Source organism: Crinia signifera, chromosome 12 (genome assembly GCF_055691185.1).
Source record: "Crinia signifera chromosome 12, ASM5569118v1, whole genome shotgun sequence".
Taxonomy (NCBI): Eukaryota; Metazoa; Chordata; class Amphibia; order Anura; family Myobatrachidae; genus Crinia; species Crinia signifera.
In genome coordinates this window covers 5344725-5363280 of record NC_139228.1, presented here as the reverse complement: position 1 = coordinate 5363280, position 18556 = coordinate 5344725, and the positions used below count along the sequence as shown (strand labels likewise).

The following is an 18556-nucleotide window of genomic DNA, read 5'->3' as shown; positions in this document are numbered from 1 at the left end:
GCAGGACACAGCTACACAGGCAGAGCTCTCTAACCCCAGTACCCAGCACAGGACACAGCTACACAGGCAGAGCTCTAACCCCAGTACCCAGCGCAGGGGATACCTACACAGCCAGAGCTCTCTAACCCCCAGTACCCAGCACACCGCTACACAGGCAGAGCTCTCTAACCCCCAGTACCCAGCACACCGCTACACAGGCAGAGCTCTCTAACCCCCAGTACCCAGCACAGGACACAGCTACACAGGCAGAGCTCTAACCCCAGTACCCAGCGCAGGGGATACCTACACAGCCAGAGCTCTCTAACCCCCAGTACCCAGCACACCGCTACACAGGCAGAGCTCTCTAACCCCCAGTACCCAGCACACCGCTACACAGGCAGAGCTCTCTAACCCCCAGTACCCAGCACAGGACACAGCTACACAGGCAGAGCTCTCTAACCCCCAGTACCCAGCACAGGACACCGCTACACAGGCAGAGCTCTCTAACCCCCAGTACCCAGCACACCGCTACACAGGCAGAGCTCTCTAACCCCCAGTACCCAGCACAGGACACCGCTACACAGGCAGAGCTCTCTAACCCCCAGTACCCAGCACACCGCTACACAGGCAGAGCTCTCTAACCCCCAGTACCCAGCACAGGACACCGCTACACAGCCAGAGCTCTCTAACCCCCAGTACCCAGCACACCGCTACACAGGCAGAGCTCTCTAACCCCCAGTACCCAGCACACCGCTACACAGGCAGAGCTCTCTAACCCCCAGTACCCAGCACACCACTACACAGGCAGAGCTCTCTAACCCCCAGTACCCAGCACAGGACACAGCTTCACAGGCAGAGCTCTAACCCCCAGTACCCAGCACAGGACACAGCTACACAGGCAGAGCTCTCTAACCCCCAGTACCCAGCACAGGACACCGCTACACAGGCAGAGCTCTCTAACCACCAGTACAGCTACACAGGCAGAGCTCTCTAACCCCCAGTACCCAGCACAGGACACAGCTACACAGGCAGAGCTCTAAACCCCAGTACCCAGCACAGCACACAGCTACACAGGCAGAGCTCTCTAACCCCCAATACAGCACACAGCTACACAGGCAGAGCTCTCTAACCCCCAGTACCCAGCACGGGACACAGCTACACAGGAAGAGCTCTCTAACCCCCAGTACAGCACACAGCTACACAGGCAGAGCTCTCTAACCCCCCCCCCCCCCAGTACCCAGCACAGCACACAGCTACACAGGCAGAGCTCTCTAACCCCCAGTACCCAGCACAGCTACACAGGCAGAGCTCTAACCCCCAGTACCCAGCACAGCACACTGCTACACAGGCAGAGCTCTCTAACCCCCAGCACAGCTACACAGGCAGAGCTCTCTAACCCCCAGTACCCAGCACAGGACACAGCTACACAGGCAGAGCTCTCTAATCCCCAGTACCCAGCACAGGACACAGCTACACAGGCAGAGCTCTAACCCCCAGTACCCAGCACAGCACACTGCTACACAGGCAAAGCTCTCTAACCCCCAGTACCCAGCACAGCACACTGCTACACAGGCAGAGCTCTCTAACCCCCAGTACCCAGCACAGGACACAGCTACACAGGCAGAGCTCTCTAACTCCCAGTACCCAGCACAGCACACAGCTACACAGGCAGAGCTCTAACCCCCAGTACCCAGCACAGCACACCGCTACACAGGCAGAGCTCTCTAACCCCCAGTACCCAGCACAGGACACAGCTACACAGGCAGAGCTCTCTAACTCCCAGTACCCAGCACAGCACACAGCTACACAGGCAGAGCTCTCTAACCCCCAGTACCCAGCACAGGACACTGCTACACAGGCAGAGCTCTCTAACCCCCAGCACAGGACACAGCTACACAGGCAGAGCTCTCTAACCCCCAGTACCCAGCACAGGACACAGCTACACAGGCAGAGCTCTCTAACCCCCAGCACAGGACACAGCTACACAGGCAGAGCTCTCTAACCCCCAGTACCCAGCACAGGACACAGCTACACAGGCAGAGCTCTCTAACCCCCAGTACCCAGCACAGGACACAGCTACACAGGCAGAGCTCTCTAACCCCCAGTACCCACCTTAGCGGCGGTGTCTGCTCCGCTTTCAGGGGATCCCGGCCTCTTCATTCCAGCCCCTTCTGGCAGCTGCTTCTGGACTTTTTGGCCAATGCTTTGTGAATTTTCTGATTATTTAGTGAAAGGTAAAAACAACAAAAAGATAATTATCCGTGAGGGGATAAAAGGTGGATAACATTATTAGGGCGAGCACACCAGACACTGGGGCGAGACGCCAGCAGAGATCGCACACCAGACACTGGGGCGAGACGCCAGCAGAGATCGCACACCAGACACTGGGGCGAGGGCGGTAGTGACAGGGAATATTGAACTCTGCCTACCTGAAAGGACCATGGAGAGGACGAGCTCGGCATTGGCACTTCGGGGGTTAATGATGTGCTGCTGAATGAGGAACTGAGCGACTTCCACAACGTTGTTAAAGGATCTCTTCAGTATCTTCTCCGCCCAATTACAGATGAGCGCACACGAGGCATTGATCACATCGTTGTTGTAGGACTGGACCAAATCCGTTAGCTCGGACTAAAGAACAAAGAAACAGCTGTGATGTGAGACATAGGGCATGGGGCTGATTCAGGTGCCGCTGGTTGTACAGTGTATGCCGCAGTATGGGTCTGTGATTCTGCTGACGTTTGGTGGCAGGGATGGGGTAACAACTGTCTCCATTGCCCAAATTACTGGGGCCTGTCAATGCTTCTGGATCACCAGCAGGCGACTTGTGTTACCCCATCGGTGTCCCAGGTGAATCAATGCCTCCTCCCACCACATCTGAATCAGACCCCAAGGAGCAGTGTGGGAGAGCAATAGGGAGGAGAGATGAGCAAAGCGCACAGGAAGGGTTAGAGAGGAAGCCACAAAGGGGGAGAGTTGCAGAAGTGGAGGGGGGAAAAGAAGAAGCTGCAGAAAGGGGAGGGGGGAGAGAAGAAGCTGCAGAAAGGGGAGGGGGGAGAGAAGAAGCTGCAAAAAGGGGAGGGGGAGAGAAGAAGCTGCAGAAAGGGGAGGGGGGAGAGGAAGCTGCAGAAAGGGGAGGGAGAGAAGAAGCTGCAGAGAGGGGAGGGGGGGAGAGAAGAAGCTGCAGGAAGGGGAGGGAGAGAAGAAGCTGCAGAAAGGGGAGGGGGGGAGAGAAGAAGCTGCAGAAAGGGGAGGGGGAGAGAAGAAGCTGCAGAAAGGGGAGGGGGGGAGAGAAGAAGCTGCAGAAAGGGGAGGGGGGGAGAGAGGAAGCTGCAGAAAGGGGAGGGGGGAGAGAGGAAGCTGCAAAAAGGGGAGGGGGGAGAGAAGAAGCTGCAGAAAGGGGAGGGGGGGGAGAGAAGAAGCTGCAGAAAGGGGAGGGGGGGAGAGAAGAAGCTGCAGAAAGGGGAGGGGGGAGAGAAGAAGCTGCAGAAAGGGGAGGGGGGAGAGAAGAAGCTGCAGAAAGGGGAGGGGGGAGAGAAGAAGCTGCAGAAAGGGGAGGGGGGAGAGGAAGCTGCAGAAAGGGGAGGGGGGAGAGGAAGCTGCAGAAAGGGGAGGGGGAGAGAAGAAGCTGCAGAAAGGGGAGGGGGAGAGGAAGCTGCAGAAAGGGGAGGGGGAGAGAAGAAGCTGCAGAAAGGGGAGGGGGGAGAGAAGAAGCTGCAGGAAGGGGAGGGGGGAGAGAAGAAGCTGCAGGAAGGGGAGGGGGGGAGAGAAGAAGCTGCAGAAAGGGGAGTGGGGGAGAGAAGAAGCTGCAGGAAGGGGAGGGGGGAGAGAAGAAGCTGCAGGAAGGGGAGGGGGGAAAGAAGAAGCTGCAGGAAGGGGAGGGGAGAAGCTGCAGGAAGGGGAGGGGGAGAGGAAGCTGCAAAAAGGGGAGGGGGGGGAGAGAAGAAGCTGCAGAAAGGGGAGGGGGGAGAGGAAGCTGCAGAAAGGGGAGGGGGGAGAGGAAGCTGCAGAAAGGGGAGGGGGAGAGGAAGCTGCAGAAAGGGGAGGGGGAGAGGAAGCTGCAGAAAGGGGAGGGGGGAGAGAAGAAGCTGCAGGAAGGGGAGGGGGGGAGAGAAGAAGCTGCAGGAAGGGGAGGGGGGGAGAGAAGAAGCTGCAAAAAGGGGAGTGGGGGAGAGAAGAAGCTGCAGGAAGGGGAGGGGGGAGAGAAGAAGCTGCAGGAAGGGGAGGGGGGAAAGAAGAAGCTGCAGGAAGGGGAGGGGAGAAGCTGCAGGAAGGGGAGGGGGGAGAGGAAGCTGCAGAAAGGGGAGGGGGGGAGAGAAGAAGCTGCAGAAAGGGGAGGGGGGAGAGGAAGCTGCAGAAAGGGGAGGGGGGAGAGAAGAAGCTGCAGGAAGGGGAGGGGGGGAGAGAAGAAGCTGCAGAAAGGGGAGTGGGGGAGAGAAGAAGCTGCAGGAAGGGGAGGGGGGAGAGAAGAAGCTGCAGGAAGGGGAGGGGGGAAAGAAGAAGCTGCAGGAAGGGGAGGGGAGAAGCTGCAGGAAGGGGAGGGGGAGAGGAAGCTGCAAAAAGGGGAGGGGGGGGAGAGAAGAAGCTGCAGAAAGGGGAGGGGGGAGAGGAAGCTGCAGAAAGGGGAGGGGGGAGAGGAAGCTGCAGAAAGGGGAGGGGGAGAGGAAGCTGCAGAAAGGGGAGGGGGGAGAGGAAGCTGCAGAAAGGGGAGGGGGGAGAGAAGAAGCTGCAGGAAGGGGAGGGGGGGAGAGAAGAAGCTGCAGGAAGGGGAGGGGGGGAGAGAAGAAGCTGCAGAAAGGGGAGTGGGGGAGAGAAGAAGCTGCAGGAAGGGGAGGGGGGAGAGAAGAAGCTGCAGGAAGGGGAGGGGGGAAAGAAGAAGCTGCAGGAAGGGGAGGGGAGAAGCTGCAGGAAGGGGAGGGGGGAGAGGAAGCTGCAGAAAGGGGAGGGGGGGAGAGAAGAAGCTGCAGAAAGGGGAGGGGGGAGAGGAAGCTGCAGAAAGGGGAGGGGGGAGAGAAGAAGCTGCAGAAAGGGGAGGGGGGGGAGACGAAGCTGCAGAAAGGGGAGGGGGGGAGAGAAGAAGCTGCAGGAAGGGGAGGGGGGGAGAGAAGAAGCTGCAGAAAGGGGAGTGGGGGAGAGAAGAAGCTGCAGAAAGGGGAGGGGGGGAGAGAAGAAGCTGCAGAAAGGGGAGGGGGGAGAGAAGAAGCTGCAGGAAGGGGAGGGGGGGAGAGAAGAAGCTGCAGAAAGGGGAGTGGGGGAGAGAAGAAGCTGCAGGAAGGGGACGGGGGGAGAGAAGAAGCTGCAGAAAGGGGAGTGGGGGAGAGAAGAAGCTGCAGGAAGGGGAGGGGGGGAGAGAAGAAGCTGCAGAAAGGGGAGTGGGGGAGAGAAGAAGCTGCAGAAAGGGGAGGGGGGAAGAGAGGATGCTGCAGTAAGATTAGAGGCTGCAGAAAGGAGAAGAGAGGAAGCTGCAGATTCCCAGTATCCCATAAGGACTTTGTGAAAAGGAATTACCGGTAGGTATTAAATTCCTATTTTCACTAACGTCCTATGGGATACTGGGAATGGTCTTAAGACATTGGGGATGTCCCAAAGCTTCCAGAAGGGGTGTGTACGTGCGGAGACCGCTGCAGTACCGCCTGCCTAAACTGGGTATCCTATTTGGCCAGGGCGTCAAATTTGTTAAATTTTACAACAGTATACTGACCTGACCAAGTTAAGGCAGAAACCCCCGAGCAGCCGCCCAGGATGCGCCTACAGACCTAGTGGAATGTGCCTTCAGTCCTGAAGGTGCTGGCAAACCTTCCACAACATAAGCCTGTTGTACGAATCCACGAGCAATGGACTGTTTTGTTGCAGGACGACCCTTCTTCTGTGCATCATAAAGCACAAAAAGACAGTCCGTCTTTCTAATTCTTGTCATCCTCTGTACATAGATACTCTGAGTGCGCACCACATCCAAGGACACCGGACTATCCAGTGAGTAAGAGGCAGAAGGAACCACAATGGGTTGGTTCAGATGAAACGCAGAGATCACCTTAGGCAGGAACAGCGGGTTTGGTCTCAGCTCCGCGTTTATGAAAAATCAAGTAGGGGCTCTTACAGGACAGAGCCCCTAACTCAGAGACTCTACGAGTCGAGGCCAACGCCAAAAGTACCACCGTCTTCCAGGTGAGGTGAATCTGTATCAGACTCAGGCAACATGGCGGCCGAGGCACGCTTGCAAGATTTGCCCGGGGTGGAGGTAATGTTCTCCACCCTTGCTGACAGGTAGGGTTGCCACCTCATCCCTTTAAAACTGGAGACATATTAATTACACAGGTTCTGTGGCTGGCTCACTTCAAGACTCCATTTCAACTGTTGTTTTTTTAATCAGCCACAGAACCTGTGTAATTAATATGTCTCCAGTTTTAAAGGGATGAGGTGGCAACCCTACTGACAGGACTGATAAATCCTGCAGCACCTGCTTGGTCTGCACAGTATTTGCAGCCCTGTGAGTACACAGTTTGCCACATTGTTTTAATACCAGAGGCCCACGCAGGCTCCCTGGGGACTGACTGCAGTGTCCCACTAAGCTGGAGTGAGACCCCACTGAGATGTGTGGACAAGCTTTGCTCACAAGTAATTTGTGAAGTGGACCCAGGCACAAACGTTGTGCTGCAGATCACAGGTTATCTTTCTCACCCTGTAACCTTCCCACAAACACACAGAGGGCCTTATTCTAGTTCACTCTTAAAGGCAAATTCCTTTTCAGATGGACAAAACCATGTGCACTGCAGGGGGGCAGATGTAACATGTGCAGAGTGAGTAAGATTTGGGTGAGTTATTTTGTTTCTGTGCAGGGAAAATACTGACTGCTCTATTTTTACACTGCAATAGAGATCTCACTTTGAAGAAAAACCTCACCCAATCTAACTCTGTCTGCACAAGTTACATCTGCCCCCCTGCAGTGCACATGGTTTTGTCCATTTGAGAAGGAATTTGTCTCTAAAACCGTGTACACACAGCTGCGATAGGGGCTGACATCGCTGGCGACCATATTGCTAGTGGTGGGAGTGGGGGTGCGCGCTCCCATTTTCATCCCCGTTCTAATCGCTGGCTCCTGCGACCAGCTGATTAACTCTGCGGCTCCCCTGGCAGAGGTTTCTTTTCATCAGCGACCATCTCTGGTCGCCGATGAAAAGGGGGCATTTAGCGATATATCGCTCGCTGATATATCACCCGGCGATATATCGCCTCGTGTGTACGCACCTTTAGAGTGAACCAGAATACATATATACAGATATAAATCAGTGTGAAGTGTATAGAAACTATGTGGGAGCTTCTAACACTGTGTGTGTGTGTGTAACTTTAACAAGCCTGTGGGGGAGTACTCCGAGATACTGAGGGGACCAGTATGGCCTTAACCTGGACTCCCTGAGGAGTTGGTTTACAAGCACATATACATTCAGGTAATATGCATACAGTATTGAGTGCACAAAGTAACACACAATGACCGTTTATTAAGCGCTGAAAACACTTTGCTGTTCTGCTACAGATGTCCCCCTTCACTACCTCACCGCTGAGGAGTGTCTGTTAGTACAGTAATGGCGCAGCAGGGAGAAGCGGGAAGCAGTGAGACTCTTTGCTGTTCTGCTGCTGATATTCCCCTTCACTACCTCACCGCTGAGGAGTGTTTGTCAGACAGTAATGGCGCAGCAGGGAGAAGCGGGAAGCAGTGAGACACTTTGCTGTTCTGCTACAGATGTCCCCCTTCACTACCTCACCGCTGAGGAGTGTCTGTTAGTGAAGTAATGGCGCAGCAGGGAGAAGCGGGAAGCAGTGAGACTCTTTGCTGTTCTGCTGCTGATATTCCCCTTCACTACCTCACCGCTGAGGAGTGTTTGTCAGACAGTAATGGCGCAGCAGGGAGAAGCGGGAAGCAGTGAGACACTTTGCTGTTCTGCTGCTGATATTCCCCTTCACTACCTCACCGCTGAGGAGTGTTTGTCAGACAGTAATGGCGCAGCAGGAAGCAGTGAGACACTTTGCTGTTCTGCTGCTGATATTCCCCTTCACTACCTCACCGCTGAGGAGTGTTTGTCAGACAGTAATGGCGCAGCAGGGAGAAGTGGGAAGCAGTGAGACACTTTGCTGTTCTGCTGCTGATATTCCCCTTCACTACCTCACCGCTGAGGAGTGTTTGTCAGACAGTAATGGCGCAGCAGGGAGAAGCAGGAAGCAGTGAGACACTTTGCTGTTCTGCTGCTGATATTCCCCTTCACTACCTCACCGCTGAGGAGTGTTTGTCAGACAGTAATGGCGCAGCAGGGAGAAGCGGGAAGCAGTGAGACACTTTGCTGTTCTGCTGCTGATATTCCCCTTCACTACCTCACCGCTGAGGAGTGTTTGTCAGACAGTAATGGCGCAGCAGGGAGAAGCAGGAAGCAGTGAGACACTTTGCTGTTCTGCTGCTGATATTCCCCTTCACTACCTCACCGCTGAGGAGTGTTTGTCAGACAGTAATGGCGCAGCAGGGAGAAGCAGGAAGCAGTGAGACAGTTTGCTGTTCTGCTGCTGATATTCCCCTTCACTACCTCACCGCTGAGGAGTGTTTGTCAGACAGTAATGGCGCAGCAGGGAGAAGCAGGAAGCGGTGAGACACTTTGCTGTTCTGCTGCTGATATTCCCCTTCACTACCTCACCGCTGAGGAGTGTTTGTCAGACAGTAATGGCGCAGCAGGGAGAAGTGGGAAGCAGTGAGACACTTTGCTGTTCTGCTGCTGATATTCCCCTTCACTACCTCACCGCTGAGGAGTGTGTTTGTCAGACAGTAATGCCGCAGCAGGGAGAAGCGGGAAGCAGTGAGACACTTTGCTGTTCTGCTGCTGATATTCCCCTTCACTACCTCACCGCTGAGGAGTGTTTGTCAGACAGTAATGGCGCAGCAGGGAGAAGCAGGAAGCAGTGAGACACTTTGCTGTTCTGCTGCTGATATTCCCCTTCACTACCTCACCGCTGAGGAGTGTTTGTCAGACAGTAATGGCGCAGCAGGGAGAAGCGGGAAGCAGTGAGACACTTTGCTGTTCTGCTGCTGATATTCCCCTTCACTACCTCACCGCTGAGGAGTGTTTGTCAGACAGTAATGGCGCAGCAGGGAGAAGCAGGAAGCAGTGAGACACTTTGCTGTTCTGCTGCTGATATTCCCCTTCACTACCTCACCGCTGAGGAGTGTTTGTCAGACAGTAATGGCGCAGCAGGGAGAAGCAGGAAGCAGTGTTGGCGCCCACAGAGCTCTCTGGTCCCGCTCTGAGCACGCCCCGCCCACTGTAATGGCACTGAGCTTATGCTAATATTTATACTGGCGCTGGCTGTCAGTATCGCCCTTCTGAACAGCGCCTTTTTATGGGAGCTGCCCTGGTGGTCCAGTGGCTGTCCCTAGCATCCAGTCTGTGACAGGGGGTATGCGCAGCCCCTGTGCAGGGACACCGTGACTGCCGCCGCCACCATCTTGCCGCACAAATGAACCGGGGACCCCGGTATGTACTCACCACTGACGTCTTTGGACTTAATTTGTAAGTAGAGTGGGAAGGGGAATGGGGGGGGGGGCTTGGTACCTTAAGAGGCCTGCAACTTAACCCTTCTCCCGACTTCCCACGATGCTGGGAAGTCCAACACGTCAAACCCAAATAATAAAAGTAAACTGAAGACAAACTCTCTGGAGCTCCAGCAGTGGGCATCCTCTCCTGAGGGCACAGTTTTCTAAACTGGTTCGTGGGCAGGGAATCAGAGGGGAGGAGCCAGTACACCCAGTTCAAAGTTATAGGACGATTCCCAATAGGACGTTAGTGAAATTATCCTAAACACCACTGGCAACAGCGCCGAGGTGGCCTAATGTGGATACAGAGAAAGGGATTTACGGGAAGTACAAAATCCTAATTTTCTCTATCATCCACTAGGTATCACTGGAGCTTAACAGTGGGGACGTCCCAAAGCCCCCAACCTGGGCAGGAAGGCGCTGTGAACCCCTAAGAACTGAACAACCAAACTGAGTAGCAGCGGTCTTAAAATGGCAAATCTGTAGAAACTGACAAAAGTCTGGCGCCCCGACCAAGCCGCAGCCCTACAAAGTTGTTGAATTGAGACCCCTCGGGCAGCCGCCCAAGAAGGTCCAACTGAACGCATGAAATGAGCCAAAATAGAAGAAGGTGGAGGTTGAGCCGACGCCACATATGCCTGTCGGATAGTAATCCTAATCCACCTGGCCAAAAGTTTGTTTCGAAGCTGGCCAACCATGTTTTACTGGTTCGTAACAAAAAGACAAATCAGACTTCCTGATAGAGGCCGTCCTTTCCACATAAATCCTCAGAGCTCTGACCACATCCAAGGAAGCATCCTCAAACTCCCCCGCAAAAGCCAGTACCACAATCGGCTGATTGAGATGAAAAGTGGATTTGGAAGGAAAGCGAGGCTGGTACGAAGTTCAGCCCCGTCAGCGTGAAAGATTAAGAAAGGAGAACGACGAGAGAGGTCCCAGTTCCGACACTCATCTTGCTGAAGCAGAGGCTAACAGTAAAACCACCTTCCAGGTGAGATATATCAAATCCACTCTCTCCAATGGTTCGAATACTGAAGACTTTAAGAAAGAAAGAACCAGATCCCAAGGTGCCGTGGGTGGACGGACAGGAGGCTGCAACCACAGAACCCGCTGGAAAAAGGTTTGCACTTCTGGTAACAATGCTAGCTTCTTTTGAAAAAAGATGGATAGAGCTGATATCTGCACCTTAAGGGATCCCAACTTTAATCCTGAGGACAGGCCAGCTTGGAGAAATAAGAGAAGTCTGGCTTTCTTAAATTCGGTAGTAGAGACCCCTCACACCAGGATTTGTATGACCTCCAGATACGGTGGTAATGCTGTGAGGTCACCTCCTTCCTAGCACTTATCATGGTAGGAATCACCGCACCTGGAATTCCTGCTCGTCGCCAGATGGACTTCTCAGCAGCCACGCCATCAAATGAAGCAGTCCTAAGTCTGGGAAGAGGAAAGGTCCTTGACTGAGAAGAACTTCTCGCAGTGGTAGGGGCCATGACTCGTCCACTAACAGGGACGTCAGGTTGGTGTACCAGGACCTGTGAGGTCAATCCGGAGCAATGAGGAGAACGATTACCTTCTCCCTCCGTATTCTCTGCAGTATTCGAGGTATCAATGGGAACGGAGGAAAGAGATATACAAACTGGAATGGCCAAGGTGCCAGCAGGGCATTCACCCCCACTGCTGCAGGATCCCGGGTTCTCGCAAAGTAAAGCGGAAGCTGGTGATTGTGACGGGAGGCCATCAGATGCCCTTGAGGATGGCTCCAGCAACATATCAATTGCTGGAAGACCTGGTGGTGGATGGTGGAGATACCATTCCCCTTGATGCACATCCTGTCCACTTAGTCGGCCTCCCAATTCTCCACTCCTGGAATGAAGATTGCGGAAATGGCCACCGCGTAGGATTGAGCCCATAGTAGGATCCGTGTTACCTCTCTCATGGCTGTGGAGATTCTTGTGCCTCCCTGTTTGTTTATATATGCTACCGCCGTGGAGTTGTCTGATTGAACCGTGATCGGTTGACCCTGTAACAGATGATGGGCCTGACATCGTGCATAATAAAAAGCTCTGAGTTCCAGCACGTTTATGGATAGGAGAGCTTCTTTGGTCCAAAGTCCTTGAAACTGATGTTCCTGAGTGACCGCACCCCAGCCGCGGAGACTGGCATCCAGGTCCATATTGTGAATCTCTTTGCTTACCTGAGGTTTGCGGAATTGAGCCACCAAGCCAGGGACCGACGTGCTTGAGCGAAAAGGGTCACCCTCTGATGTATGTGGAGGTGAGACCCCGACCACTGTCTGAGAAGGCTGAGTTGAAACAGACGTGATTGGAAGCGTCCGTATAGGACTGCCTCGTACGAGGCTACCATTTTTCCTAATAGTGTGGTACATAGATGAACCGATACCTTCCTGTGACGGAGAACCAGCCGGAATAATTCCAGCAGCGAGGCTATTTTCTCTTCCGGAAGGAACACCCATAGCTGTAATGTGTCTAGAATCGTCCCCAAAAATAGAAGTCTCTGAGATGGTTCTAGTTGTGATTTTTCCAAATTCAGAATCCAGCCGTGAGTCTTGAGGATTTTCAGAGTCAGAGAGAGATAGTCTATGAGCATCTCCCGTGAAGATCCCTTCAACACGAGGTCGTCTAGGTAAGGTATCACCGTAATGCCTTTTGATAGAAAAATCTCCATCATCAACCCCATCACTTTGGTGAAAACGCGAGGGGCTGATGAAAGGCCAAAAGGTAAGGCCTGAATCTGCCAATGCTGGTCCAGGATTGCAAACGGTAGGAATGCCTGATGGTGAACCCATATGGGGATGTGCAAATATGTGTCCCTGATATCCAGACAAGCCATGAACTCCCACTGTTCCAATCCCGCTATCACAGACTGGAGTGATTCCATTTTGACTTTTACTGGTCTGAGATAAGGGTTTAGTTGTTTTAAGTTGAGAATAGGACGAGACAAGCCGCCCGGCATCGGAACTAGAAAGAGACTTGAGTAAAAAATGTTTGCAATCTGGTAATGGCTGTCTTGAGAAGACGCCCTTTTTCTTGCAAAACTGGGAAACCTGTGTGGGGGTGTGTGTTGGAAAATCATCCCGTAACCTGAGGTTATGAGGTCCAGGACCCAAGCATCCTTACCTCCCGTGGCCTGGGAGATCCACATATCCAGCTCTGCGCCGAACAGAAATTCTCCCAAGAAAGGTAGGGCTTCAACTGCCCGCTTGGATTCTGCGCCAGCCTGCCATTGCCAAAGCCACAATGCTCTGCCTGCTGAAATAGAATGAGCTGAGATATGGGCCGCCACCATACAGATGTCGGCAGATGCTTCAATGAAATATGTTGAAGCTTCCCTTATGTGTTCTGTCCACTGTATAAAGGTATCAGTGTCTGGATTATTTTGCAGGCTTTCTACCATTTGGGATGCCCAGACTCCTATGGCCTTATTTACCCAGCAACCGACCTGGGTCGGGAGCTGGATAACTCCAGCCACAGTAAAAATGGATTTTAAAGTAAGCTCTAGTTTACGGTCCGAGGCATCCTTAAGAGAGGATGCCCCCGGTACAGGCAGCACCGATGGGTCCACTCTAGGTGGAGTTTCCACCTTCTTCCTGCCTTCAGCAGGTAGTGGATAATTATTGAAGAATTTCCTGGGAATTTGAAACTTTTTATCAGGATGGTTCCAAGCCTGTACAACATGGTCATCCAATTCCTCTGAAGCAGGAAAAGTGGACATTTGCTTTGGCTTTTTGCCAAATAAGGAAGGGTGAACGGGGATTTCCCCTTCATCAACCTTAAGGGCAATTTTAACCATATCAATAAGGTCCTCTAACCCCTGTGTAACAGGTTCCGGGTCTGGGGCACCCATGACTAGTTGTTCCTCAGCAACCTGGAACACACACTCCCCTTATTCCAGATCAGGCATGCTGTCTGAATCTGAATCGGTATTTGTGGAGTATCACGGCTCCCACGACCTGCATCGTATGCAGATCGTATGCTAAAAATCGCATCGCATGCGATGCGATCGCACCCGATTTTGCACTGAAATGCATCAGAATGCATTGAAATGTGTATTAAACTTGTGAAATGCCCCCAAATGCCATTTTCATCGTGCACCACCCCCCACTATCAACGTCAACCCGAAGCGTGGCGAGCGCAGCGAGCCCGCGAGGGGCGGCGGTACGCGTCCTACGACCTTTTCATACCCCCACTATCCACGTCGGCGTGGAGTTGAGAATAGAATAGTGTGGCGAGCGCAGCGAGCCACCGAGCCCGAAGCGTGGCGAGCGCAGCGTGCCCCGCGAGGGGACGTGGATACCATCACAGCTATACGCGTCCCTTCGTGGGCTTCACAGGTATACGCGTCCGCTCGCCACACTATTCTATTCTCAACTCCACGCCGACGTGGATAGTGGGGGTATGAAAAGGTCGTAGGACGCGTACCGCCGCCCCTCGCGGGCTCGCTGCGCTCGCCACGCTTCGGGTTGACGTTGATAGTGGGGGTGGTGCACTATGAAAAATGGCATTTGGGGGCATTTCACTACTTTAATACACATTTCAATGCATTCTGATGCATTTCTGTGCAAAATCGGGTGCCATCGCATCGGATGCCATCGTATGGCATCCGATGCGATTGCATACGATTTTTGAGCTAAAATGCTCAAAAATCGGTAAAACATCGTATCGCATCGTATGCCATCATATGCCACTACATATGGCATACGATTTTGGAGCAAAAATGCTCAAAAATCGGTAAAACATCGCATCGCATGCCATCGTATGCCACTACATATGGCATACGATGGCATACGATGGGAGCCGTGATACTCCACAAGTACCTCTGAATCAATTAAATGAGGAAATTGCCTATTTCTGAGGCTGGGGAAGGCTGTTGAGGTGCCGGAGCAGTTGCAGGAGCCAGGGCCTCAGTCAAATTCTCCACAGCAGTGGCTAAGCTGACCTGCTGTGACCTAGCGGTCTCTCTGTCCTTGTGTGAAGCAGAGAGCACCGAAGATAACCTGGACATTATGTCCGTGAGCTGTGAGGCCCATGCAGGTGTATCCCCCAGTCCACTATTATGTTTAGTGATAGATGTAAAAAGGTGAGAAGCACTGACAGGGAGGAGGAGGAGGAGGAGGAGGGGGGAGAGAGAAGGCTGCAGGAAGGGGAGGGGAAGTGAGGATGCTGCAGAAAGAAGGGGGGAGGAGGCTGCAGAAAGGGGAGGGGGAAATAAGGAGGCTGCAGAAAGGGGAGAGGGGGGGAGAGAGGATAATGCAGAAAGAGGGGGGAGAGGAGGCTGCAGAAAGCGGAGGGGGAAATGTGGAGGCTGCAGAAAGGGGAGAGGGAAATGTGGAGGCTGCAGAAAGGGGAGGGGGGTTACAGTAGATAGCACGAGATGGTAATAGGCAGTCTTACACTTTCCGTCATTTTCAGGTCCAGGCTAGGCAGCGGTGGCATGCTGACCATACTCTTCCTCCGCAGGCCGCTATAGCAATATGTATTATGTCATTAAGGACACAGACAGGAATATGACCATTCTGATTTCTGAGAGGCTGCAACACTTACAAACATCCATGCTGCCATGTGAGACCATGAGTATAGGGGGTATGAGGTGGGCACACACTGCCATGTGAGACCATGAGTATAGGGGGGTATGAGGTGGGCACACGATGCCATGTGAGACCATGAGTATAGGGGGTATGAGGTGGGCACACGCTGCCATGTGAGACCATGAGTATAGGGGGTATGAGGTGGGCACACGCTGCCATGTGAGAGCATGAGTATAGGGGGTATGAGGTGGGCACACGCTGCCATGTGAGAGCATGAGTATAGGGGGTATGAGGTGGGCACACGCTGCCATGTGAGACCATGAGTGTAGGGGGGTATGAGGTGGGCGCACGCTGCCATGTGCGACCATGAGTATAGGGGGTATGAGGTGGGCGCACGCTGCCATGTGAGACCATGAGTATAGGGGGTATGAGGTGGGCACACGCTGCCATGTGAGACCATAAGTATAGGGGGTATGAGGTGGGCGCACGCTGCCATGTGAGACCATGAGTATAGGGGGTATGAGGTGGGCACACGCTGCCATGTGAGACCATGAGTATAGGGGGTATGAGGTGGGCACACGCTGCCATGTGAGACCATGAGTATAGGGGGTATGAGGTGGGCACAGGCTGCCATGTGAGACCATGAGTATAGGGGGTATGAGGTGGGCGCACGCTGCCATGTGAGAGCATGAGTATAGGGGGTATGAGGTGGGCGCACGCTGCCATGTGAGACCATGAGTGTAGGGGGGTATGAGGTGGGCGCACGCTGCCATGTGCGACCATGAGTATAGGGGGTATGAGGTGGGCGCACGCTGCCATGTGAGACCATGAGTATAGGGGGTATGAGGTGGGCGCACGCTGCCATGTGAGACCATACGTATAGGGGGTATGAGGTGGGCGCACGCTGCCATGTGAGACCATGAGTATAGGGGGTATGAGGTGGGCACACGCTGCCATGTGAGACCATGAGTATAGGGGGTATGAGGTGGGCACACGCTGCCATGTGAGACCATGAGTATAGGGGGTATGAGGTGGGCACACGCTGCCATGTGAGACCATGAGTATAGGGGGTATGAGGTGGGCACACGCTGCCATGTGAGACCATGAGTATAGGGGGTATGAGGTGGGCACACGATGCCATGTGAGACCATGAGTATAGGGGGTATGAGGTGGGCACACGCTGCCATGTGAGACCATGAGTATAGGGGGTATGAGGTGGGCACACGCTGCCATGTGAGACCATGAGTATAGGGGGTATGAGGTGGGCACACGCTTCCATGTGAGACCATGAGTATAGGGGGTATGAGGTGGGCACACGCTGCCATGTGAGAGCATGAGTATAGGGGGTATGAGGTGGGCACACGCTGCCATGTGAGAGCATGAGTATAGGGGGTATGAGGTGGGCACACGCTGCCATGTGAGAGCATGAGTATAGGGGGTATGAGGTGGGCACACGCTGCCATGTGAGACCATGAGTATAGGGGGTATGAGGTGGGCACACGCTGCCATGTGAGACCATGAGTATAGGGGGTATGAGGTGGGCACACGCTGCCATGTGAGACCATGAGTATAGGGGGTATGAGGTGGGCACACGCTGCCATGTGAGACCATGAGTATAGGGGGTATGAGGTGGGCACACGCTGCCATGTGAGACCATGAGTATAGGGGGTATGAGGTGGGCACACGCTGCCATGTGAGACCATGAGTATAGGGGGTATGAGGTGGGCACACGCTGCCATGTGAGACCATGAGTATAGGGGGTATGAGGTGGGCACACGCTGCCATGTGAGACCATGAGTATAGGGGGTATGAGGTGGGCACACGCTGCCATGTGAGACCATGAGTATAGGGGGTATGAGGTGGGCACACGCTGCCATGTGAGACCATAAGTATAGGGGGTATGAGGTGGGCGCACGCTGCCATGTGAGACCATGAGTATAGGGGTATGAGGTGGGCACACGCTGCCATGTGAGACCATGAGTATAGGGGGTATGAGGTGGGCACACGCTGCCATGTGAGACCATGAGTATAGGGGGGTATGAGGTGGGCACATGATGCCATGTGAGACCATGAGTATAGGGGGTATGAGGTGGGCACACGCTGCCATGTGAGACCATGAGTATAGGGGGTATGAGGTGGGCACACGCTGCCATGTGAGAGCATGAGTATAGGGGGTATGAGGTGGGCACACGCTGCCATGTGAGAGCATGAGTATAGGGGGTATGAGGTGGGCACACGCTGCCATGTGAGACCATGAGTGTAGGGGGGTATGAGGTGGGCGCACGCTGCCATGTGCGACCATGAGTATAGGGGGTATGAGGTGGGCGCACGCTGCCATGTGAGACCATGAGTATAGGGGGTATGAGGTGGGCACACGCTGCCATGTGAGACCATAAGTATAGGGGGTATGAGGTGGGCGCACGCTGCCATGTGAGACCATGAGTATAGGGGGTATGAGGTGGGCACACGCTGCCATGTGAGACCATGAGTATAGGGGGTATGAGGTGGGCACACGCTGCCATGTGAGACCATGAGTATAGGGGGTATGAGGTGGGCACAGGCTGCCATGTGAGACCATGAGTATAGGGGGTATGAGGTGGGCGCACGCTGCCATGTGAGAGCATGAGTATAGGGGGTATGAGGTGGGCGCACGCTGCCATGTGAGACCATGAGTGTAGGGGGGTATGAGGTGGGCGCACGCTGCCATGTGCGACCATGAGTATAGGGGTATGAGGTGGGCGCACGCTGCCATGTGAGACCATGAGTATAGGGGGTATGAGGTGGGCGCACGCTGCCATGTGAGACCATACGTATAGGGGGTATGAGGTGGGCGCACGCTGCCATGTGAGACCATGAGTATAGGGGGTATGAGGTGGGCACACGCTGCCATGTGAGACCATGAGTATAGGGGGTATGAGGTGGCACACGCTGCCATGTGAGACCATGAGTATAGGGGGTATGAGGTGGGCACACGCTGCCATGTGAGACCATGAGTATAGGGGGTATGAGGTGGGCACACGCTGCCATGTGAGACCATGAGTATAGGGGGTATGAGGTGGGCACACGCTGCCATGTGAGACCATGAGTATAGGGGGTATGAGGTGGGCACACGCTGCCATGTGAGACCATGAGTATAGGGGGTATGAGGTGGGCACACGCTGCCATGTGAGACCATGAGTATAGGGGGTATGAGGTGGGCACACGCTTCCATGTGAGACCATGAGTATAGGGGGTATGAGGTGGGCACACGCTGCCATGTGAGACCATGAGTATAGGGGGTATGAGGTGGGCACACGCTGCCATGTGAGAGCATGAGTATAGGGGGTATGAGGTGGGCACACGCTGCCATGTGAGAGCATGAGTATAGGGGGTATGAGGTGGGCACACGCTGCCATGTGAGAGCATGAGTATAGGGGGTATGAGGTGGGCACACGCTGCCATGTGAGACCATGAGTATAGGGGGT

General features: G+C 54.1%; 1 protein-coding gene across 9 annotated transcripts in view; it reads right to left on the bottom strand.

Annotated features, from left to right (window-relative positions):
- RFX5 (regulatory factor X5) overlaps nt 1-18556 on the bottom strand; it is a 32465-nt gene that overhangs the window by 1540 nt on the left and 12369 nt on the right. For all 9 annotated transcript variants that reach the window (XM_083167776.1, XM_083167777.1, XM_083167779.1 and 6 more), the window contains exons 7-9: nt 14959-15040; nt 2409-2607; nt 2092-2195 (exon numbers count right to left, since the gene is read on the bottom strand). In XM_083167776.1, the coding sequence (XP_083023902.1) occupies nt 2092-2195; nt 2409-2607; nt 14959-15040 (385 nt within the window). The remainder of the gene's footprint in view (nt 1-2091; nt 2196-2408; nt 2608-14958; nt 15041-18556) is intronic.